We start from the raw sequence: 24,487 nt of genomic DNA on the forward strand, positions 1-24,487 counted from the left end.
GCTGGAAATCACGCAGCAAAATACTTTCATTGCCCCTTCATCTATCAAGATAACAAGTTAATCTTTGTATTAGAAAGGGAAAAAAATTGCATAACATTAGTACAACTTAATTTATTCCTACAAAAGCCACTGTTCAGAAGTATAATTTTCAGTCATACTTTTGCACAAAATTCTATTGTAAATGAGCATCATTTCCTACTTATTAAAGGAAGGGAGGGGTGCTTTCTTCAAGAGTTTAATCAATTGCAAGACAAATATAAGACAGGAAAATGTTGCATTGCAAAATCTTTGCGACCTCACTAATGTATTGCATGGCTGCACAGTGTTTAATGCATTCCAGGTATACAATATAGACAGAAAGGGAAAATAAAGTGAAAGAAGATGCATTACCTGGCCTTGAAACACAGGTATTTCAAACCATCACTGGTATATGAAATAATGGAAAAAAATTTGATTTTCACAGAAGTTAAGAGTGGAAAGAAGCATTCTAAAACCCCACCAATTACAGGAACCTGCAAATTCTAGTGCAACAAAGTCTTGTTTTCTTTTTACAGAGAGAAAAATTCATAAAGCTGCTGGATCAGTTGCACAATTCTCTGAGGATTGATTTATCTAAATACAGGGTATGTACAACATATTCTATCTAGAGCCAACATGAGACCCCAAATGATTTGGAACAAAATGAAACTTTTGGGCAATACCTAAGTTAGGGCTTCATCACCTGTGATTCTTCTTTCAGCTTCTAGGAATGGCAGCCTCCCCATCGAGGATTTCTGGGCTCATCTGGCCTGCTCTCTAAAACTGGAGGAGGAATAGAACCTTGGGGTTTAAAAGAACCTCAAGGCATTAGCGGGAGTGGAAATTGCATGTATTTAGTTTTTAGGACCATATCCTTCATGAAGGAGATACATTCATCCTAAGATCTTTTAATTTTGAGGAATGCTATCCAGATACCATTGTAGCATAAGGCTGATGTTCCATTAGTAGGAATTTATTTAAGTAACTCTACTTCACATCAATCTGTTAACCCAGAGATCGTAGCAAAAATTTCAATATCATTTCTACATTAAGCTTAGTGCTGCATTTGTGCCTACAAGTGATGCATGTGCTATGTATAACCCATAAATTATTTTCAATAGCAGCAGTTTCCAGACTTTCCTCCATTCATGTTTTGGGAATATCACAATATTTTAAATTATTCATATTTCAAGTGCAGGAGCACTATCAAAATTGTGCCTACTCATGTCCAAGGGGTATTCATTTTTAATTACCTCACAGGCAGAATTTGGGTAATGTGAGCATCTGCAATCCTTCCAAGCAGCACCTTATGTTTTCTTAGAGGGTTTCTGACCAGTTGTTCAAGGATTTTACCTGTAACTCAAACTTTGCACAATTCCTTCTTTCCCTGCTTCCAGGATAATTTTCCTGCCAGCAATTCAGAAAGACTCCAAGATCTGAAATCAACTGTGGACCTGCTAACCAGCATTACTTTTTTTCGGATGAAGGTATTGTCCTTTACTTGCACAAATAAATTTCCTGAAGGAAGCAAAAAAATTACTTTTTAAATTAGTTTAAAGTCAAGTCACATAAAGCATGCTCAGCTGAGCTCCTTAGGAGTCGTACAGAATAATGGTTTTCTACTGATATAATAAAACCAGAAGTCAAGCAGCAAAATAGATCTGATAACTGTTCACCTTAGTTATAACTTTATTCTCTCCAAAGGTTGAGATCTAAGTGGTTAAGCTGGTTACTTTGGAATGGAATGGTACAAACTGATATTACTGAATGAATAAAGAAAAACACAAAGCAACCTTTGTCATAATAGCATGTGATTCCATTGCATTAGGCAACTACATAAAGAGAATTAAAATAATCCATTGAGTTAAAGTTTGAATTAATGTATCCTGAAATGGAATAAAAAGATTAACCCTTTGCTTTAAATAAATAACTGCAATTTGGCTGATATTCTTATTCAAAGGGAAGTATGTAATTATATGGTTTAATTCTTTCCTAAAAAATAAAAAGTTATAAAATGTAAACCCTAAGATGTACAGGTGTTAACTCTTGGGCAAACATGCCTCTTTCATCATATAAATGTTTGAATTCAAATAAAACTTAGTGATGAAATCTAATTGTGTGTGTTTTAATGTATCTTTAAACTCTATCCACCTTAATTCAACACAATTTTAATTATTTTTGTCATTGCTTTATTTCAACATTTTTCATCCTGTGTAAGAGAACTGCATTCAACACTTGGATTTTTTGTGTTCAATCTAATTCTGACATTCTCCCATTTCTAAAATATTCAATTAGGTCCTGGAATTGCAGAGCCCCCCTCGAGCCAGTACTGTGGTGAAAGATTGTGTAAGAGCCTGCCTGGATTCAACTTATAAATACATTTTTGACAATTGCTATGATCTCTACTCCCAATTAGTAGATCAGGTAAGGTCAAAATGAACTTCTTTTTGCTATTGCTCATTCATTATTGTTAGTTTGCCTTTATAAACAGAAAACCTTCCAGTGCTCCTTCATATCAAAGCACTCAGATTTTCATTTTATTTATGCATGGAGGAGCAATACCATAAATACACTCATACACAGCTATGAACTCTAAAATGTTTAACATGAGTTTCAAAATGGTCACATTAACTCATAATGTAGTAATCAAGTTGGACATGACTGAAATTGTCCAGTGGTTTGGGGGAAGATGACATTCGACTGATTACTGCTCATTTGAGATCTGTAACAGGAAAATGGTTATTTAAAACCTAACATTTCACTTCTGTAGCTTTAGGGAAAAACCCTTTATTTGCTGAGAATTATATAGTCTTTCCAGCCTTACATTTTAGCACCTATGATGCATACTTGGATCCAAGCTTTAGTAACTGCTTTAAGAAAGCAGAGGATAATTCTGAAACATTTCTTAATATTAGTCTGTCAGACTGAACTGTCAATGCAAAATAGTTATAGCATTTGTTGTGTTCCAAATGTCATGCAATATGTCATTCCATAAGTAATGTTAGAATTAATTACTGTCTTAAAGGAGTATCACTTCTTTATCATATTACCTCCTGTGCCTTGTATTTGCTTTCTGGATGGTACACAGAAAAAATGGTAGTTCTGTGACTATTCCAGCCTTGACAGGATTAACTAAGTTCTTTGGCAAATGCACTTATTTTTGTATATATAATTAATGCGACCATTCATAGTAATGATATAAGACTTCAAATGAAATGTATTTGAAAGCATATTTCACTTAAATCCAGAATATGAATTCCTGTATTTTAGGAAAGGTGATACCTATTCAACATTTCTGAAATGAGAATTTATTTTCTCATGTTGAATTCCTGTTATGTGAGGAAACTTAACTGTAGCTTTAATAGAATTTCTCACCAGCACCAATAAGCACTCCACACTTAGTGCTGATGTGTATTTATCGTACAACAGATTATATTGTAAGCAGAGTAGGAGTATAAATTAATGGAAGGAGCAGCTTCGGGCATCACATCTATTTACGTCACAAACTGTTCTGTTTTCTTGCTAACGTTTACTCTGCAGCAATTTGATCTTCTCTGGTAAATGTAATATGAAGTGCTGCTAGACTGGGTATTACATAAGTCTGCAGTTTATCAGTAGATTCTAGTCCTCAGTAAACAGCTAGAAGTGATGAAGTCTTACCTCTGCAAAGCATTGTGACAACTGCAAAAGTTTATCTGTATTCAAAAAATTCACAGCTTTGTAATGTGACTCCATTCAGCCTGTCTGTTTCAAAATGTGGTTTTAAAATGCAGGGATATTACAGCTTTTCTGCTTGGTAGACAATGTGAAACTTGCTTAAGGGTTCTCTCCAAGTTATATTTGAGGCAGAACGAGCTATGCTGTTATTATATTTTTCTCTCACACAACTTTACTTAATGGTGGAGAAATAAGAAGTCCTGAAATAAAATTTTACAAAATCCACAAGTGTTCACTCAGCTGGAAAACTGAGTTAACTGCATTTCACTGTATTTCTGCACCTCTTGAGTTCTCTCTCACAAGATTTCCAGCAGGGGCAGTTTTATGTGGAAACTTCAGGCAGACAATTGTCTATCCAGTTACAATTACCAAGCAGTGCAGGAAACTTCAGTGAAGGTGTGTAAAAAGTGAAATTTAAAATAAATGGATTGCATTCAAAATAATTAATTTCTAACAGCAAATCACATGAACAATCAAACAAAAGATTCAAGCACCAATCATATATAATCTTAATGCCAGACAGTCGAATTTTGTTTCACAGAAGGTGGGAGACAATTCTGAGAAACATAACTGGCCTAGCTTTAATAGAGAGATCAGTAAAATTAATTCAAAAGACTACCTAAATTCTACACCAGCTCTTGAGCTGTACAGGGAGACTTTGTTCAGCATGATCCTCTTGTGGTTTCCTATCAATATATCCAAAAGTGCATTTGGTTTTAGGAACACTTAAGTATGCAGCTTGTTTGAACCTGTAGCTCTGCAGGCTTTCCAGTGAGTTCAGGTGACTGGCCTGTGGTACCACTGTTATAATGAAGCAGTAACCAATATTGTAATTAACATTTCATTAGCTTTGTGTCCAAGCCCCTTGGGTTAGACCAGATTCCACCCTTCAGCCTTCCCCAGTACCCATTCCCTTATCTCTGCTCTCCTGCCCATCAGGTTGGGTCTCCTCCCCTCGGAGGGAGGGAGTTCACCCTGGCGTGGTTCTGCAGCACAGGAGGTTCATGCTTTAGCTGCACAGCTGAGCTTTGAGCTGGGACTACTGAGAACTGAAATCGATGAGCCCCAAAGCAACAAGAAAAGGTTCTTATGTAGGTCAGCACCTGCTCTCACTCAGGGGAAGGACTGGCAGCTGCTGCCCTGCTGAGGCCCCTGCATGCTCAGGGTGTGCATCTGTGTGTAACTCAGGGTAACCACCCTCTGCAGTTGCTTTTGCCTGCAACATAAAATTCTCAGAGATGCCTGCCACAGTATTTCTAGAAAATACACTTCAGGTCTGATTGTGTGGGATTTTTTAAGTTTGGGGTGAAAATAGAGCAATGACTGTTAAAATTGAGGGCACCCTAACTGGAGTGTTTGGATGTTTGCCACTATAAATGCAACAAGTAAATCACAAAATATGCTCAGCAGTCTCCAATTTCTCTTTTTATTACTCTCTACCTTTGTGTCAGGCAGACAATCACCGTTAAAAAGCTAATGTCTTGCAGCAAAATATCACCCCTGAGGATACTTCCTGGGGTGAAGCATTGCAAATGCTAACAGTATGCAAAAATGTCATACTACAGTTCCACACCAGAATACAAAGAACAGCTGATGGCAAAAACCAATGACTACCACAGACAGTAAAACATTATAGCCTGACAGTCTTACTGATGTGTATATTACCATCCTCATTATTGGAGAAAAACCCCTCTGGTGAAGAACTATCTAGTTCCTTATGCAGCACATGCAGGATTTTCTCTTTTTAATTAACAGTTATCTGAGTGAAGTGCTTAGCTGCCCTATGTTAAAAAAATATCCTGAAGAAGCGGTTTAGGAAGCACTTTGATAGCTTTCTGACTCAATTTACAGATATGTCACTCTTTCTGTTTTCTTGAGAAAACAAATTTTGAAATCCTGACTGGTGCTCACAGTGACTGAAGTCCCTTCAATAATTCTTTTTGTGGTCTTCTCCACTGAGTGACACCAATGAAATGCAGACCATACCCTTCACGTTATCTGAAGAGCTCTTGATCAGTGCAAATAATTTCATGACTGATAGCACCAATATACTGTAATAGAACACTGGAGTACTTTATATTTGACACCAGCTCATCAGAACAGGCCTGATATTCTCCCTGATGTTAGGGACCTTTACTTGAGCCTTTGCTCAGCTCTGCATGTTATCACAGCACAGCTTGGTGCAGACAGGAGGCAGCAAAAACAATTGGCTTGTTCAGGAGCCAGGTGTGGTACAGCTGCTGCAGCACAGGACTCTGCCCTTGCCTTTTATCTCTCACAGGGGCACAGCACCTTGGGCTGGGTCCATATGTACTAAAAACATCCCAGCTCTGGGACTTGGAGCTGTAGATGAGCACATGGGGGGGCCTATGCTTTGAGAGCTGGCTCAATTCTGCTTTACTCAGCTGTGAGTCCCTGGTCACTTTTCCATTTGAGATTTGGGCATCCAAGCCTGATATCTGTTTTTGAAGGTGTGCTTTTTTCTCTTTAGTATAAATGACAAAAAAGAAATTGTTAGATTATTAATTTCTTGAATTGAAGTATGACTGATCTATGGTATTCAAACATATTCAGAAGTATGAAGTGGGAGATTAAGTGCAGTAGCAAAAGCTGTTTACTACAGAGAGTCCTATTTTTCAGGCATGCAAATTTGTGTCAAGTAATACTTCTTGTGAGGCTCTTTGTCATATTTACATAGTGGTTTAGATGCATTGAAAAGGTTCTGACTTCTTCAAATCAGGCATGCAGAGATCTCTCCTTGTGTTGCAGCATTGTGTTTGATGGGCAGCGTATTAACCACAGTAACAAAAAAATATTTGGTAAATTACCTCAGAACAGAAGGATTTTGTCCTGTGGTATTTCCAACCCCATTCTGAGAATTTTCTGTCAGAGGAAGACCCAATCTTACAGATACAATTTCTTCTTAGCAGCTTGTCTGAGAGCACTGGTTAGGAAGTCAAAGAGCTTGCAGTGAGGGAGGGGCTCCCTTTGGTCTTCCTCCACCTCTTCCCTGCAGAAGCAGAGCTCTTGTGGGTGGGTGGGTCAGATCAGAACCACGGGAGCACCTGGCTGGCCTCTGCCGAGGAGCTGTGCATGTTACACTGCTCTGAACAGACCACTTAAACCAGCTCCGTTCACATGCCAGTCCTTGAAGAAAAAGGCTGACAATTCTTAATGAGAATTAATCCAAAGGAATTATGTTCCACTTCAGCTGGTACTGGAGAACATAAAGTAAATTTGCCTGGAGAAGCTGTGGGTGCCCCATTTCTGGAACATTTAGGGCCAGTTTGAATGGGACTCTGAGCAACCTGGTCTAGTGGAAGGTGTCCCTGCCCACAGCAGGAGGATGGAAAATGATGATCTTTGATATCACTTCCAACCCAAACCATTCTGTGATTCTGTGAAGATTCTTCGAATAGGATTTCAGTTTTAAATAAGTTAATGGTGTAGGAGTTAGTTACTGCGCAGCAGCACTGCACAGGGAAATCTCTCACAGGTTCTAAATGCATGTCTGCAAGTGGTTTCTGGCTTTAGGCTCTCTTGAGTAAATTCCGTGAAGCCAAATTTTCATACTTTTAGATACTAAAAATATCATAAAAATTATACAAAATTCTAAAAATAGGCAGGTTTAATATGTGAATGTCTGCATATGTGTATATTTTATATATAGTGCATATTGTATGTTTGCTGGTGATTCTCCATTAAGTAATATTATATGTAATATAAATAAATATGCATTTTAAAATATAGAAGAATTGTTCAAATTAATATTTCATTATCTAAGACTGGTCTATAAAATTGCCCTCTGCAGCCTTGTGCTGATAAAGGCTAAGTGTTAGTTTCCACTGAGTTTCCATTCTATCATTATTTATATGGAAAAAGCTGTATTCTGAAAGCTAACTTGAGGCTTGCAGCAGACAGCAATATATAACTTTCAGATATCGTAGGATTCAGTTTATCAAAGTCACACAGATACTAATGGATATTGATTGCACAGAACAAAATAAAAACAAAGAAAATTAAACCAGACATTCATCCTACGATCTGGTAAAATCAGTGATGAGAGAAGTTGAAAGCCCTCTGTTTCCCAGACCAGGCTTTACAGATTTGTCTCATGGTAATATAGATGTAGATTTTAATCTTGCTTCACACTGTGTCACAAGATTGCTTTCTTCACTCTCAGACACTTTTCTAGAGTACAAAATGTTTGCTTGTCAACAGTTTAGCCTTTTTTTTTTTTTCATTAAACTCAGAAAACTCTCTCTACATTTTTTTTTTCTTTAAGAGAATGTCAAAACACCAGTAATTATTTTGGAGGCTCTGTGCTGCATGATCCATTGCTTGCATATGAATTCAGGTGACTAGGATATTTCACAGTAAAAGGGAATTGAGAAAAACATGATTCAATGCAAATAATGTATTTCGATTCATATCCTATGAAAAATTACTCTTACACACTTCCTCTTTCTGATTTTGATGTCTTATGTGGCAAAAGACAGAGTTTGGGATGTTGCATTAAAGGTTTGGATGTTGCATTAAAAAAAACACAGAGAATGTCCACTACTTACTGTATTTGTGAATCCTAAGTGAATAATACGACTTCTCTTTAAAGACACCTTTCTTATAAGGTGTTTGCTACCACTCTGGGGTGATCCTAAAGACAAGAAGCACCCAAATCAGTATGAGAATATAAAAACCTGTATTGGTGGTGAGATGTCATCAGCTCTTATTGCTTGTTTGATCTGCCAACAGAAGCCCCTTAGGAAATAATTGTGCCTTTGGCCACTTAACGAGCTTTTAAGTGTAGGGCATCTTATGGCATTTCATTTTTCTGTGCATGTGGGCAGAATTACCATCCACAGCGATGTTACAGGAGGTCAAGATATTTTAAATAACCTTTTCTATGTGAAAAAGCTCATGGAAAAAAATGATTCTGCTAATTGGCAAACTTTCATTCATGTCAGTTTTTGGAAAGGTCTCTTGGTTACTGGAACAGCAGCCTGTGATTTGAGCATGTGCACTGCTGGATCAAACAAAAACAGAAGAGAGGAAACTTCAGAAAATCATTTATTTTAAAATTAAGAACCACTAATATATAATAGTATCAGTTTGATTAATCACTTTTTCATCCTGCTATATGAAGAATTTTTGTTCGTCTTGACCTTTTCAGTTGTATTTTTTAAAAATTCTCAGTATTATCACCCTCTACAATAATAAGCAGTATTTAGGGTCTCCCATATCTTTTCACTGTATTTGTGCCAGTGTGGCACTAATTAGGTATATCAGCTATTTAGTTCATGCTTTTACACGGACAGTTTCTTTCAAATGGGTATAATGAGAGTGAAAAAAATCTAGACTGAAATCAAATTTCCACCACTGTTTTAGCTCATTGAACAGCACTGCTCCTGCCAGAGCTTTGGGCAGCACTGTCAAACACAGGGTGTGGCTTTGGGCTTTGCCCTTGCAGGAATCCAAGAGTTGGGCTCTGGTCCTTGTGAGCCCCTTCCAACTCAGAGTATTCCATACTTCTGTAATGCTGCTATAAAGGCATCTGCTGTACAAAAAGTAAATAATAGTGCTGACAATAATAAGGTAAAAAGAGCTTGAATGATTCTGAGCATTTCTAACACACTGGGTAGATTTTAGGATAAAGAATGGAAATAACAAGCAGGGATGGGCAGAGTATGCCCTTTCTTTTCAGGGCATAAAACTATGTCTGTAATGTGAGACTTTTTTAAAAATACCTTCTCTGGGACTTTTGAAAAGGTCATACAAATTTTAAAGAGATTTCTTTTCCTGAAAATCTTTGAAGAAAGGACCTCCTTGTGCAACTATTACTTTGTAAATTAGTTACTTTTTGCTATCTGTGTTAAAGAACAGAGTTTTTCATTCTGTGATTCACACTCACAGCCATGAAAAGCTGTCCCAGCTACATGTCACTTGCTGTGAAATACAGTTCTTGGATAAGATGCTGAGCTACATGTGAGGTGACTTTGTCTTCTACAGCTGCCTTTCAGCTGGTTTGATTTAACAAACTTCAGAGGAAAAAAAAAGGTCTATTAGACCTGCATCTTTGATATAGAAACAAGGCCTTTTTAGTAAAAATGTCATGTATTCCAGGGAAAGCCCTTGTGAATGATATTAAAACTCTAATGTTCATTTCTATTTTGAAAAGCTCTCATTTGCATGCACAGTTGTTAATTGTTGGTGACACCAGACCCACCATCCTTTGACCTGCTTCTGAGCTTTATTTCTGTTGCTTTAAACACTGAGGTGGTGGTACCCTTGTAGTTCAGCTGAGAATGCAGCAGTGTGATTAATGATACTTGTCTAAAATATTCCACAATGGCCACAAAAACAGTTTCCAAAAGTGTTGCTGAAATTCCCTTTCTGCCACTCTAAATGTTATTCATAGATAAAAGTTAATTGAGGTTAAAATAATTTTTAATTAATTCATTGTGACACTAATGTAGTGTTAGGCATATTTAAAAAGATACCGGGTCCATTGAAGTGGTCATAGTTGGACTAGGAATGAGAAGTACAGGGAATAGATGTTTAAATTTGTAGGATCACAGGCATGTTTATTTTCTAACTTACTAGCTGAGACCTCTTTCAATCTGACACAGCACTGTAGAAGAGCATGTGTAGATCTAGCCTGTGCAGACACAGCTCTGTGTGGCAAAAATTATTCATATATGTGTCCATTCAGAATTAAAAATATTTCTTTCTGTATTTGGGTCCTTAGTATGAAGTTATTTATTGGACATTGATGAGGAATCTGATCCTTCTGCCAAGCAAAGAAATGCAAAATACTTTTGCCTAGGAAATTGTAGGCTGAGAGTTCATAATAAAACCTGTAGAGACAAGGTCTATCTCTAAATGCACACTTTTTTGAAATAAAAGAATGTAAAATTCTCCATAAAATAAAAAGAAATTCAACTGCTTCTTCATTTAGACCATACATCATCAGCAGCTGTTAGGACACATACCTTCAGCATATAATTTAAAATAAAACGTTAAACCATCCTCAGCATTGATTTTTTTCAGTCTTTATTGTGTTGGGCATAAAGTTCTGCCTCAACAGGCGATTCTACCTGTGCTGAGTCTCAGCACAGCAAAGAATTTAATAATGTATCTAATTGCAGTGTGAGCATGCACTAAAAACCAAGTCTCTATTGATCTCCTTTGCTGACATGACAATCTTTGCACTATGGTTCTTTATATTTGTGCAGAGCCAAGTACAGTTTTTCATACATTCTGCTCTGTTGATTAGCCAGTCTTGGTCCAAAATTCCTAAAGATTCTTAATATATCACTCTTCCCAATCATGGAATAATCTACATGTGGAACTCCGTAGTATTTTCTCTAATAAAAATATATTCAATCTTGTTTTAACAGAGTAAGAAACAAGAAGTTCCTAAAGAAGAACAGGGACCAACAACGAAGAATTTGGATTTCTGGGCACAGCTGATTACTCTGATGGTCACCATTATAGATGAAGATAAAACAGCATATACACCAATCTTGAACCAGTAAGTAATTACTTGCCCTATAAAAATTAAGAATCATGGATTTATTAAAATAAGGATAAGGAATCCAGCTGAATCAGAAGTTGTATTTTAAACGGAATCTAGGTAAAGGTTTTTATACAGAATGTAGCACTGACATAGTTTGGTGAAAACTTGGTGCTCTGATAATGCAATCTTTTGGTTTAGGAGCATTAAAGACAGGTTGTATATGAGTCATCTCAAAACTTTAAGTAGCAAAATATTCACAAGAGAGATAAATGGGTAGAAGGGAAATGTCAGTGACATTTCAGTGAAGGGAATTTTCAGTGTGAGGGTATTGATGGTATGAGAGTATCGTGGCACAAATGATGTTCAAATCATGCTGAAACTCTTTCAGGTATGATTTTTAGGCATGTAATTGTAAAAAAATTACCTGCACAAAAAGACCCTCTCTGAATTTATAATTGGCTGGCCAGACTGATTTGAAAACGTATAAAGTGGAGAGCAGTATCCTGGAGATGGAAGTTGACTTCTCAGAATTGATGATTTAGCAGATGAGGGAGGCACGATCAATAACCAAGACAAGTCAAATAACTTAAAGCTGATATATGAGTAGAAAGGAGAGAAACAATCGATAAACACAGAAAAAGAAGGTAGTGCTGGAGTTTGAACATGAAATATACAGAAAGAGTGCAAAGGAACATGTTTCACATGCTACAGCTGGAGAAGCAGTTCTCACACTAATTGAAATGTGACATGATGAGGCCCTGGGGAAATGTTTTAGCTCTTTTAGCTCTTTGGAGCCATTTTATAGAGACACGGCAGAAAATCTGGGCATAGTCTGGCTGTGATGACTTATGCAAAAGTTAACATTGAAACCTACGTCTGTATTATGACTAAACAATTAATAGAGGTTTCTGAATTTGTATTTAATTGAATGCATTGAAGGGGAGCAGGAACAATCTGCTTTTTTCAGCCAAAACAGGGTAGATAGTAGAAGGCACTCTGTACACTGAGATGTGCTTGTCTGTTGATAAAAGGTACCATTCTATTTATGGCCCCACAGTAAAAGTGACAATGAAACCTCCTGATGATAACCAGAAGCTGAAAGATATTTCATTGACCTCTGACTCATTAGTTTACTTGAAATAAATAAGGTATTGCTTCAGTCCTGGATAATAAGCATTTCTTGGTTCAATTATCTGTTGCACTGACATTATTAAAGAATGAGTTTTTACCCTATAGAGGAAAGAAAACTTTTCCTGTTTACTCCATTTTTATAGTGTAGTATCGAGTTTCCCCATTAATGAAAGCTGAACCTTTTGTCTGACAAGCTGTATAATAAATAATACAGTCATTGTAAAATATCTAAGTGAGACAAATACATATATGTGATCCATTTCAGTCTCTTCATTGAAATTAAACAAGTGTAATTGCATGTTAGTTATCTTGAAATTTGTTCTAGCTGTATTTTTGTACAGATGTGAGGGAAAAAGTAAAGGCATAAAGAACAGAATTCTTCTAAGGGGATTAGTAGGTTCCCTAAAGTAGAGATGAACGATTGTGTAAGACGTGTAAAGAATCCGGAGTGGACGGAATTGGGACAGATTAAGGCAGAGAGTTTGTGTCTCTGACTTCTCTCTGTTTTTTTGCAGTTGTTTAGTAAGTGAAAGAGTGAACACAGGGAATCACATAGAACAAGGAGACATCAGAAGTAAAAGATGGAGAGGCTGTGGGTGAAAAAAACTTGAAAAACTGTTCAGAGTTGCTTTGGATATATTTGTTTAAAGAAAAGCTTCTCCTAACACAAAAGTAGCATGTAAAAACTGTTGAGAAAAAATGAGACAGCCTCCTCCCCCCTGCTTACCCCAGAAAAGAAAATGGGTTAAGATGGATGAATGGGAAATATAAGTTGAAAACACAAGAATACTGCAAAAATATTACTCCTTATTAGAAATATATGGCCATGCAGTGTCTCGGTGGACTATTCAGGCCTGCATCCATTTGAATCCTATTTTAGAAATGAGGTAACTGAAGATCCCCAGGAGAGCATTCTGATTGAAGTTTTCACAATTGTATAATATTGCTCAGAATTCTACTCCTCAACCAGTTTTGGAAACCCTATTTTTATATCTGCCTCAGAGGCAGAAATTACGCTGTTGTGGAGCAGTTTGAACTGTATCAGGTTATGAATCCAGATGAAACATGACATGATGGCCTCAGCAGCACTGCAGCCTCTGACAGACCATTCCTGACCACCCAGTGGGAGTGTGGGGGCAACCTGCAGTTCTTACACTACATGAGAAACTTGACGAGTTTGAGGGGAAAACATGGTCTGGTATTTAAGCTGTAAAATTCTCATTCTGGTAGTTAAACAATGTGAAATGTGTTTGAAACTTGATTCACAGGCAAATCCAGGGCTTTTTGGCACTTGTAATGTGCATTGTATGTGCTGTGAGACAGGAGAAATTGCTATCAAAATAAAATATCTATTCTAATAAAAGGAACATCAAATCAAGAACAAAATCTTCCACTCAAATATGCTTCTGTATTTTGAAAGCGAGATCTAAACTTCGGGCCTCTGCACTTTCTTTTTTTTTATATATACTCAGAACAGTCAAGTTGTCACTGTGGTATAAATGTAAGAAACAAGACAGTTCTAGTGGGACTTTTAAATTTGTTCTTTCCTGATCCTTAGATCTTTGCAATGTTAGGATCTGTTTTCACTGTGATCACATTGCTCTTCCACACATTATGGAAAGGACTAAACACATGAAATCTGCTGGAGCAAATTTCCTCGTGCTTCAGGAGCTGAGATGTTCTATAACTCTGAAAAGTTGGGGATAGTAACTTGTATTGTAGAAACAGAATAATTGGAACCTATGTGTCAGTGAAAAAAAATTATGGAAGTGAAAAAATCAGAGTACACTGTATCATGAATTGGACTGTGTCAGCCTATAGAATGTTTCTTTCATGGTGGGAAGTCTATCTCACAGGTTTTGTGTCTTGATCAGTGATATTCCCCATTATCAATTCCACTTTATTCTGTGGAAGCATACGAATATCACTTCCTTCACTGAACCTGTGAACATTATCCTGTGTAACAAAGCTGTTCCCATTCTTTCACCCTGCCCACTGTAGCTTCCCGTGTAACGATGTAACACTGACAGACCAGATTAGTTATAGAGGCCATATACAGTACCTGTCTGGCCCATTATTTTTTCTTCACGGAAAGGAGTGTTAAAAATAAATCTTTGGACAGATGAGCACAAAATGTAAGAATAAATGAGCTCTTTGCTCACGGTTTAAACAGAATATGCATTTTCCAAAATCAACTATAACTTTTGCCTGAAGATTAGTGAAGCAGTGGCCATGGCCAGCACTCCACAGATGGTGTGATCTCTCCTCTTGCTGCATGCACAGCACAAAACTGAATTCACCCCCTAGGATTGGTGAGATTTAGCACCTGGATGAGATTGAAGCCACCAAGTATGGAAAATGAGCTATTCTGAGAAAATGCATCTGAGGTTCAGAGGCTTTGATATTCTCAAGATGTTGCAGACTGGAGATTTGGCAGCACAAATTAAGAAAAAGCATTTTTAATTGTCATGATAGAATTTTCTGACTTTACGGTTGAACTAGAGACTAGTTCATGTCTAGGCGATGCTTTAGGGGGTTATATATATTTTGCTTAGATGCTGATTCTTTCCATTTTGTTTTAAGCTGAGTTCAATTTCCTTCCATTGATCTGTGCTTTTATATATAGCCCTTTGTTAGAATTAGCCAATAAGAACTGTTTTCACTAAATTTTTCTTAATTAAAATCAATAGAGAGAAGACATAAGTGGCTGTCTTGTATATGCAATTTAGTATTTTTGGAAACACGTGGATATGGTCATGTCTGGGCAACATAAATCTTCTGGATAAAGTGAGATTTTTATGTAGTTCCAAGAATGACAGAGAAATTGGGAAAATTATGGTCTGTGGGCCAGAAATAACTGTAGCAAATGCAAGCTAAATGACTGACAGAGCACTCTGCTGGTTGTCCTTTTGCTTCTCTGAGAAATGTGAAAGTACATGGCTTTTGCAAAGATTAGAAAATATAATGTGTAGAGATTTGCATGGGAAATTTCTCTGATATTTTGCGCCTTAGGGATCAAAATCTGAAGTAGTTTGAAAAAGTTTTCTTACCTAAAAATAAGGCGATAAAATACAAATAATGCAAAATACCGTACTTCTATAGATGCTTTAGTATTTGACCTTTGATTATCCCTTCCCTTTATAAGACAGCTGCTTCTGTTACCATTTATCTTTAGCATGAGGAGTGAGTTGTTGCTTCTGTTGTGCATTAGCTGTGTCAGCTTCTCACACGTAGTAAACTGCAAGGATACCTCTGGTAGTTCTCTCGTGCCTGTGCAATGCCCACCCGTCTGTCAGAAGTATGAAAAATGTCATCAATTTTAGACTTCACCTAACTGCAACCAGTGTTGAACTAATTCAAACAACATTGATAATTGCAGTTTATGTGTCTTCACATTTAAAATGAATAGATAAATCTATTTATCACTAATCAAACACGTGCACTTTTCTCAGACCCAGCCTTGCCTTATGGCAGCCTTGCAATATGCCCAAAAGACAGTGTCAATATTAAATCAGCTGTTAAATACTTCCTCAGAGCAACACTGTCAAAGTTCAAGTCTGGTGCTAAGAGGTCATTCAGAGTGGACCCGAGGTAAAGATATTAAGACAGCTGAAATACATTTCAGCTTTTGAACAGAAATTATTTTTGTATTAACAGAATTAATATGAAGTTCTTTAATTGAGCAGTCATTAGCATAAAGAAGGCTCAGTGAACTGAGCCAGCAACTGCTTCCTATTGAAGTGGCAGAGCTAATGGGCTGTTTTAAGTACTTTTTCATTGCAGATATGATCAGGGTCAACTAGGTCTCTAAAATGAATTCATTACTTAGATCATACTGCTACCATTTTAAAGTTGCACATAATTCTGTTTTTTTCTATGTCAACTAGACCTTTATAAATTCTTACATTTTTACAGAAATTATTACAGAGTATTTTCTGAATTTGATAATGCTTTACTAAAAGGTCAAAATACTTTGGATCCAATCCTCTTGTAGTATAAAGAGTAATAACCTCAACACAAAAGCCACACAGCTCTGTTTGTTTCCTCATTAATATATTCCCGTATTTTATGTATTCCTGGTGAACTGTGGGTGTGTCTGTGTGGCTCTCACTGCACCCCTGTGCTATAAACATCTGCTTTACCCCACTGGGAGGTTCTGTGTTCTACTTTCTGCTCTTCATCTGCCTGACCTGCCTGGCTCTGCTTCTGTGTGCTGAGAATGGCTCTGTTAATGTCAGTTCCACACCTGCATTAAAGACAGCCCTTCTCCTAAGACAAAAAATGTCACCTAAAACACGGTGTTGGTCACTAAAATGCCAGCTTTTGCTAGTTGCTAGCAGTGAAAATGGTAACTCAAAAATTAAGGCCTTTCTTTTTCACTGAGTAAGAAGCAGCTGGGATTTATGGAAAATATGTGTAAAAATACTAATTGATAACAGCAGAAAGTATGTGAAAAGGACTGTTTATTAAAGATGACATGAAGCATGAGACTAAAATTAAAATTTTGAATCAAAAATCTGCACTTCACTACTTGTTATATTCTTTATTATTTTGTCCATACATCAAGGTGGAAATCTTCAGTGAATTGGATTCTATGAGTATATAAACAAATATAGCTTCACAGACAGCTTCACTCTTCTCCAGTGTCACAAGGGAATAAAGGAAAACCTGTGGCTGCTAAAATTCTGAGCCAACTGTTTCATGTTCTTCATAAGCCACCTGATCTATCTAAAGATGAGGAATCATCTGCAAGATGGATAAATGTTTTTTTTATTTAAAATGTCATGTAAGGGAAGTTTTTATTTGCAGGTTGGATGGTTTATATAATTGTTACAAAACATAAAATATGGTAAATGCATAATAGGGGAATTATTTTGTGGACATATTTGCCTTTTTGTTGTGCAGCTGTAAGCATCGTTCCTAGCAGCAGGTGAACTGATGGAATGTGATTGATTGCAGGTTCCCTCAAGAGCTGAACATGGGAAAAATCAGTGCCGAAATCATGTGGACTCTGTTTGCCCAGGACATGAAATATGCTCTGGAAGGTAATTAGAACAAACTATTAATTACACCAGTGAGTTCACCAAGTGTGATTTCCGCTGCAAGTGATACCTGGAATCAGATTTCTGTGTGTGGTTAAAGCTTTCTGGTGTTCTTGTTTAAGATGCTTTGTAAGTTAGTGAAAAAGAAGGGCTGTAAGGAATCAAGTCACTGCACTGTGGATATGTGAAGTTATCTGTGAAAAAAGAACACGAGAATTGTGGCTTGAAATGTTGTTTCTAAGATAAAAATCTTCAGTGTCCAAAGAGATACACATGTGCTTGCTAGAGAGCATTGTGGACATTCCAATTTTTCTCACTAGATGAAAATTGTTAACTTGCCCATAAGGAACATTTGCAGAATGAAATTATGGAGAAAGCACACACTTATAATTAAATCTTTTTGTGTTCAAAAGGCAGGATGTATTCATTCTACTTCCAGCAGAATCAAATGCAATTTCATTTTATCTCTTAAGATATTGTGGTTAGCCATTTTTAAAATACATGGGGTTTTTTTATATAGCAGATTGTCGCCAACTAATGACTTCAAACACAAAATAAAATACGGTTATTGTAGCAAACCAAATAAAAATACCTGGCATAGCTGGCACTGGCTTTAGTCAAGTCTGCTACAAATTAGAGAGCAAGTCTGCAAAGGGTGAGAAAAAACATATGAGATTGGATTTAAAAAACAATGCAGTTCAACAGGCAAAAAGGATTAAAAAACCCAAATATTTGAAGATACACTTCTATGTTATTCTCTCCAGAATGTCTAATGCAATAATATCAGTGTGGTGATGGCAGATTTTCATGATGATAAAGAAAGAGAAAAGATGAGTGGCTAGAACAGCTATTGATAGAAGAACTGCTTTATTCATCTGCTGTTGTGTTACTTTACTTTGTTAATTGTGGTATTTGAATGTGGAACTTCCATACTGAGGAAAAAGAGAAGAAAGGAAGGAAGATAATTAAAATATGTGCAACAACAACAGAAAACATGAAACATCTTAGATGTGGGTAAGAGAGATGTTCAAACTGCTGTTTCAAAGTGCTGTTCTGTAGTCGTGTCAGAATGAATCAGTACAAGTTTGAGAGGGGGTGTCAGGCAGGAGAGCATCCCTTAAGAGTGATCAGTGAAGGTGAAAGCTTCCAAGAGCTGAGAAACATGAAGACAAGTGCAAGTCACTGTTTTAGATTAAAGCATACTGCTGGTTCCACCAGCGAAACACCTTCTATCTGGAGAGGCTCTCAGTCAGGAACAGCTATCAGAAAATTGCTGTTCTGTAAGTCAGCACTGTGATTCCCTTACAGACAGCAAAAATTGCTGAGGATTTCTAATAGCCCCCAACTGCCCTGTCTTCATAAGCTTGGGTGTGGAGTTACACTCTGCACACGGACATCCCTGAGCACCCAGAGCTTGTAGTGCTTTAGCCTTTAAAGTAAACATTCTGCACTGCCACAAAATAATTCACAAAACATCTCTCACGCTATTTGTTCATTAGAGCACACTGATCACTCAAAAGGCAGCTTCAGATCAAGCCGTGGTTGGTTTCTTGGTTGTAAAGAATAGAACAAGAAGCTCTTAAGAAAGAGTTAATTATACAATATATAAAGTGTGGATATTTGGACTGAATCAGGACTTTAAATAAATATTAATGTTAATATTAATCCCTGTTCTGCAGAGTGAGATGTAGAAGGCATTTGACTTTTTGTGTTCCAGACCAGTCCCTGAATGTGGTCTCATTTCTGTGTTGCTGTGGATACTGACTTTCTGAGAGGAAATGCCATTGTTGGCATTAGGAATTCTAAACTGCTCCCAGAGTCATTAGTGAAACAGTTCCTGCCTATAAATAATAATTAAAAGAAATTTAAATTAGTATGTTATTATTTTGGAATTAGTATAAATTATTATAAATATACACAATTTCACCTTCTATGATTTCGTTCCTAAACAGGAACCTGAATAAATCTAGTCACAAAATATAGACCAGGATACTGATCCTCTACCCAGCTTTGCTGGGATTTGAATTATTAATTCTTTCCATAGATATTCTTCAAACTAGGTTTAACTCAGTTGTTGATGGCAATATTTTTTTTCTTTAAATTCTATAAAATTTGAAACAAGCTCTTAAATATGTTCACAGTTGGCCTTCTTGGTTTTAATGGAGTTCATTAAAATGCATTGCATTCTGCTATGCCACTCTCGCCTTCCAAGTTATTAGCATGGGCTGCCATCTGTTCATACCTAGTGTCCAGGGCTGTGATTGCAATCTTTCCCTACTCCAATTCAGTATTAATCTCCTGAAGCAGCATCTTTTGTGTTACAAAGTTGATTCCTTTCTGCATCCAATCAAGAAGCAATAAACTGGTCCAGCATTGCTTGCAAAAGGATTGCTCGTGTGATAAAAAAGATTAGGTTAGCTCTGAGATCCTGTTTTTGCTTTTACCCACTTTATGTATTCACAAATACATCCAGCCACACCCATCATCTTCAATTCAGGAAATAGGAATACAGCAAACTCTGGAGCATCCTCTTCCCGTTCCTTTTCCCTTTTTCCTGAGTGCAGTTCAGAGTGGCTGTTCCGGCTCTCTCCTCTCCCTGTGGAGCTGAATCCCTGCTGGCTCTGCTCAGGGGCTGTGTGCACTGCAGATCTGCTGCTCTCCAGCTCTGCCCCTGCCCACCTCCTCCTGCAGAGCAGCCCAGCAGCCCTGGGAGGGGCCAGCACCACCTCCTCTGCCTTCCCTCGGTCCTTGCCAGGACACTCCAGCAAGGAGGCTGCTGCTGTGACATGGAGAAGTCACAGGGGACAGCAGTGCCATGGCAGTGCCTTTGGCTGGAGAAGAGCAAAGCCATGTCTCTGTGAGTACCAAGGCAGTAAACTGGCACTGGGGAACAGCCTGGTTTTTTGGTGAGGGAGGAAAGGCTGTCCCAAAGCACAGTTCAGGTCTGCACAGCTGCCAAGATCAGGGCTACACTGTGCCAAGCTGACATGCCTTGGAAACAAAACTGCACTAAAATCTGGTATTGAGTTCATAATTTCATTCTATATTTTCTTCCAATTTAAGTTAATTAACATGTTTAGCTTTTGCATAGTGTTAAAAGTTTTAGGCAAACTTTTAACAAATTGAGTTCACACCAGTTATATTTCTTTTTTCCGGTCTAATGGATTATTTTCGTGTATATATTTTGCATGAAGAAGGTATCACGTTTCTCTTTGAGAATTGTCTTCATTAGATTTGATCTCTTTGGGATGTTTTTCTTCTTTGCAGCTTATTCATGAAGCATCAGTAGTTTGCATGATATAGATTGTTACATAGATATATAACATACTATATAACATAACATATGGCTATATAAACACTATAGATAGTGGTTTGCAACATTATAGATTATTGTTTGGCATTTAGTTTATACAAACATCTAATCTTATAGGATGGTAATGTTTTTGTACTGTCTGGTCCCCCAATTATTCTATGCAAACAAATGAGAACAGAGAGAGAATTTCAGCAACAGTGCATATGATTTGTTACTGACTTCATATGGTAAGAAGTCTTTTCCTTTACAAGTTATGAAGATCCAAAGGTTAAAAGATGATGAGAGAATAATAAGCTGAAATTAGACATGCATTTGCAAAGTATCCTTTTCTAATTCTTGGCCCTCAGAGTTGTCTTTTTTCAGATCTTTCAGATCTCTGACTTTTGAATAGGTCAGATCAAATGTCTGAAGCTATACAGTCTGTTAGAAAGAGAACATCCTAATTGCTGTTATTATGATAATCTAATTGTGGTAGTGGCCAGAAGTCAAGACCAGAATCAGGCCAGAAATGAGTTGGCTGCTGTGTAAATACAGCAATAGGCAGTCTCCATCCTGCACAGCTAAGATTATAAAGGCCTTGTAAAAACAGGAGAAGGAACTATTCATTCACCATTTTATGCATTTAATGTAGGTTTGCTTTTCAAGTTTCTTATTGTCTTCCATGCTTAAGAAGATACTATTTTCCTGCTTCTCTGACAGATACTTCTTCTGTGACAGAAACTGATAAAGTGATTTGAAAGAGAAGAGGCAGGTCTGGGAGTTGATGCTGAGCACAGAGACAGCATAGAAAAAAGCCAAAAAGGCTAATTCTGCCCAGAGAAAGGTCACGCCATTTGGTGGCAGATTTCAAGTCTATTCTCACTCCAGTTTTACAATGTACTAAGTTCCCCTTGGGATGGAATATAGTCTTGGTTTAGAGGGAGGCTACAGAGATGAGGGAAGGTGAGACTGAGGTTTTGTAGAGGACAAGAAGGCAGCATCCACAAGAATGCAGGATGTCATCACTGTCAAAGTATAAAACCTTTTTATTTTAGTCAGTCTCATTTCTGCATTGTCACTTTTCAACATATGTATTCCATGCTTATCTTTTCAGACACCTGAGGAATTAAGAGTCCTCTATGGCAACTCAGAGTCTGTAAAGACAAAGTCAAAGAGATTACAGCTGTAGTTAAACCTTCCTTTGGCAGATAAGATAGAATGTTGCTGTGATTAGAGGAAGAAGGGAGTTAGAAATGTTCTTTATTCGCCATGACAGACAAGGATGGTAGTAACAGCAGGTACACTCTCTGCTTCCTGAGGAGCAGAGCTTTGTGACTGTGAGAATCCACCTGTTGAGGACAAGGCTGAGCTCTCCAGGCTTGCCTAAAAAGCACCATCTCCATGCTAAATGGCACTATTTTGTTGGAGTTAATTAGACCGGTAATTAAGACAGATGAAGTGGACAAAACTGCTCCCAGTGGCTGAGTTAATACTTCTTCATGACTTCGTGTTGTGCTGTAGCAATGTGTCATCTTGCTTGGAACTACCTCAGAGATCTCTGGTATGGCACAACCTTGCAGTTGGGACCATTATATCTATCATTTCCTTGTTCTCTAACCCTTTTTCTTGGATTTTACTCATTGAACCATCATCAGAACAGTGAGTAGTACCACAGTGCCAGTCTACAGTAATCTTAGCAAGTTCAAGCTTCTCTGTGTGTGACTGTAGGTGTATTCATGGTGCCAGAAAAAAATGTACTAGAAAAAATGTAGTGCATTAGTGAATGCCTGACTTCGTTGTTCAGTCTTAAACTTGTCACTCAATACTAGCAGTGTATATTGTCCTATGTATTTAATAATGATAGCTGTGTCCTTAATTATTCTTTTTCTAACCAATGACCATTACTCTTGTTCTTAAACACTGTTATTAGCTCTGACTCGGGCACTTACTGTAAAAAAATTGTATATAAACTTTTCCTGAACATTGCCTCATTGTGGCAAAGGCAATTTTTTGTTAGTTAGCTTATACTGGTACCACCATGCTGGATAGGTTCTCAGTGTAAATGGTGCCTTAAATGAACCCTAGATTGATTAATAATTACAGGTTATTTACAGTGTGCTGTTCAGCTGGATGGGCTGTATATCACCTGTAGCAGCAGGGGCAGACAAGACCTCCTCCAGAGTTTGTAGGTATCTCAACCCAGAATATTTTGCTGCTTCTTTCATCTTGTCCTTGATTACAGTTCTTCAGTTCTTTACAGTTCTCTACAGTATCTGAGATGATACCACTTTATTCTTTCTCATGTTTTAACAAAAGCTAGACTTATATCTTTTGTCTGAACTAATTTTATAGCTGGGAAAAAAAATAAAAAACCCAAACAAACAAAACCTCTAAACAAAAATGTGATTTTGTTCCCTCAGATAGTCCCTTAAAGGACCTTAAAGGATTGTACTGCAGGTCTGCATCTGCTGGTTGGGTAAAACTTTCATCCTTTTGTTTTCTCAAGGAGTTTCTTCCCCTTATCTCTGTCAGAGTGGAGCTGCGTAATTCTCACACAGCAGCAATGGAACTTACGTGCTGCAGCTCTTCCTGCAATCTGTGAGCTAATCACACAACGAATTCCCTTAGATCTTGGACTTCTTTCATTGAGAAACCGTAATTACTAACAGCTTTCTGGAAAAGAAATACCTTTCTTTATCAACTAGAATACAATATTTGAGTTAAAGAAAATTAAAAATAACAAGCAACCTCTGCTATCTTTAATCTTTCCCATTTTTACTAAGACACTGCTTTAAAGCTTTCCTCACACAGCAGCTGTTCTCCTAGTCTCTCTTTTCTTACACTCAGTCTTTTACTTTCAGGACTGTTCCACTTATGGAGATTCACTTGTGTCTGTTTCTCCTTTAGAATCTGAGATCAATTTCCTTTTATGGGCAATGCATTAGTCCTAAACTAAACATTTGATACTACTTCACCCCCAGGAGAATAGAATAAATCTGTTAAAACTGCTTGTTTCCACATTGTCTTTTAGTAAGCCTTAAGTGCAATTTGCTTGGTAAGAATTAGAGAACACCTCTCTGGTTTTGCCTTTGCAAGCAGAGCCAGACAGAACACAGGTAATTATTTAAGTGCCTCACATTTATCTTCCTGCCAGATTCTTCCAGGTTTGCACTTCATTCTACTAATTGCTTGTAAAACGCAGCATGCCTATTTGATAAGGTTTTATGCTCACTTTGCATACTCGTGATGAGGCAAAGAGAAGAGAATCAGATCTTCATGTAAAGACACATCTTTTAAAAAAATTAATTCCGAGGGGACCTTAAAGATCTTCCAGTCCCAACCCCCCTGCCATGGGCAGGGATGCCACCCCTAGACCAGGTTGCTCAGGGCCCAATCCAACCTGGCCTGAGCTCTTCTGAGGATGGGGCATATAGTCTCTCTTTGTTTTGCAATTTTTATACATATTAGAGTTTTATGAAAGCTTATTCAATATAAATTGGATTCTTATATTAGCATTACTTTTCTTCTTTTATTACTTTTATTACTTTCATTACTTTCTTTTTTTATTACTTCGAATAGATGTTGAAATGTCAGTATGAAGTGTCTGAAATTTTAGTCTTATTCTTCAGAACCAGGACTTTCATTATCATCATAGATCTCATATCAGGATGGACTTTTTCTTCTGCTTCCTTCATAGCTTCCATTTCCTTACACATTCCATGGTCAATAAATCTACAAAGCAAGAATTCCACCAAGAGTGAAAAAGCACAG

At 37.3% G+C, this 24,487-nt stretch overlaps 1 protein-coding gene across 5 annotated transcripts in view; it reads left to right on the forward strand.

Annotated features, from left to right (window-relative positions):
• UNC13C (unc-13 homolog C) overlaps window positions 1-24,487 on the forward strand; it is a 166,584-nt gene that overhangs the window by 101,443 nt on the left and 40,654 nt on the right. For all 5 annotated transcript variants that reach the window (XM_063412559.1, XM_063412560.1, XM_063412561.1 and 2 more), the window contains 5 exons: window positions 555-623; window positions 1,416-1,505; window positions 2,314-2,442; window positions 11,133-11,266; window positions 17,342-17,427. In XM_063412559.1, coding sequence (XP_063268629.1) covers window positions 555-623; window positions 1,416-1,505; window positions 2,314-2,442; window positions 11,133-11,266; window positions 17,342-17,427 — 508 coding nt within the window. The remainder of the gene's footprint in view (window positions 1-554; window positions 624-1,415; window positions 1,506-2,313; window positions 2,443-11,132; window positions 11,267-17,341; window positions 17,428-24,487) is intronic.

The sequence above is a fragment of the Prinia subflava genome, chromosome 15 (assembly GCF_021018805.1).
Source record: "Prinia subflava isolate CZ2003 ecotype Zambia chromosome 15, Cam_Psub_1.2, whole genome shotgun sequence".
NCBI lineage: Eukaryota > Metazoa > Chordata > Aves > Passeriformes > Cisticolidae > Prinia > Prinia subflava.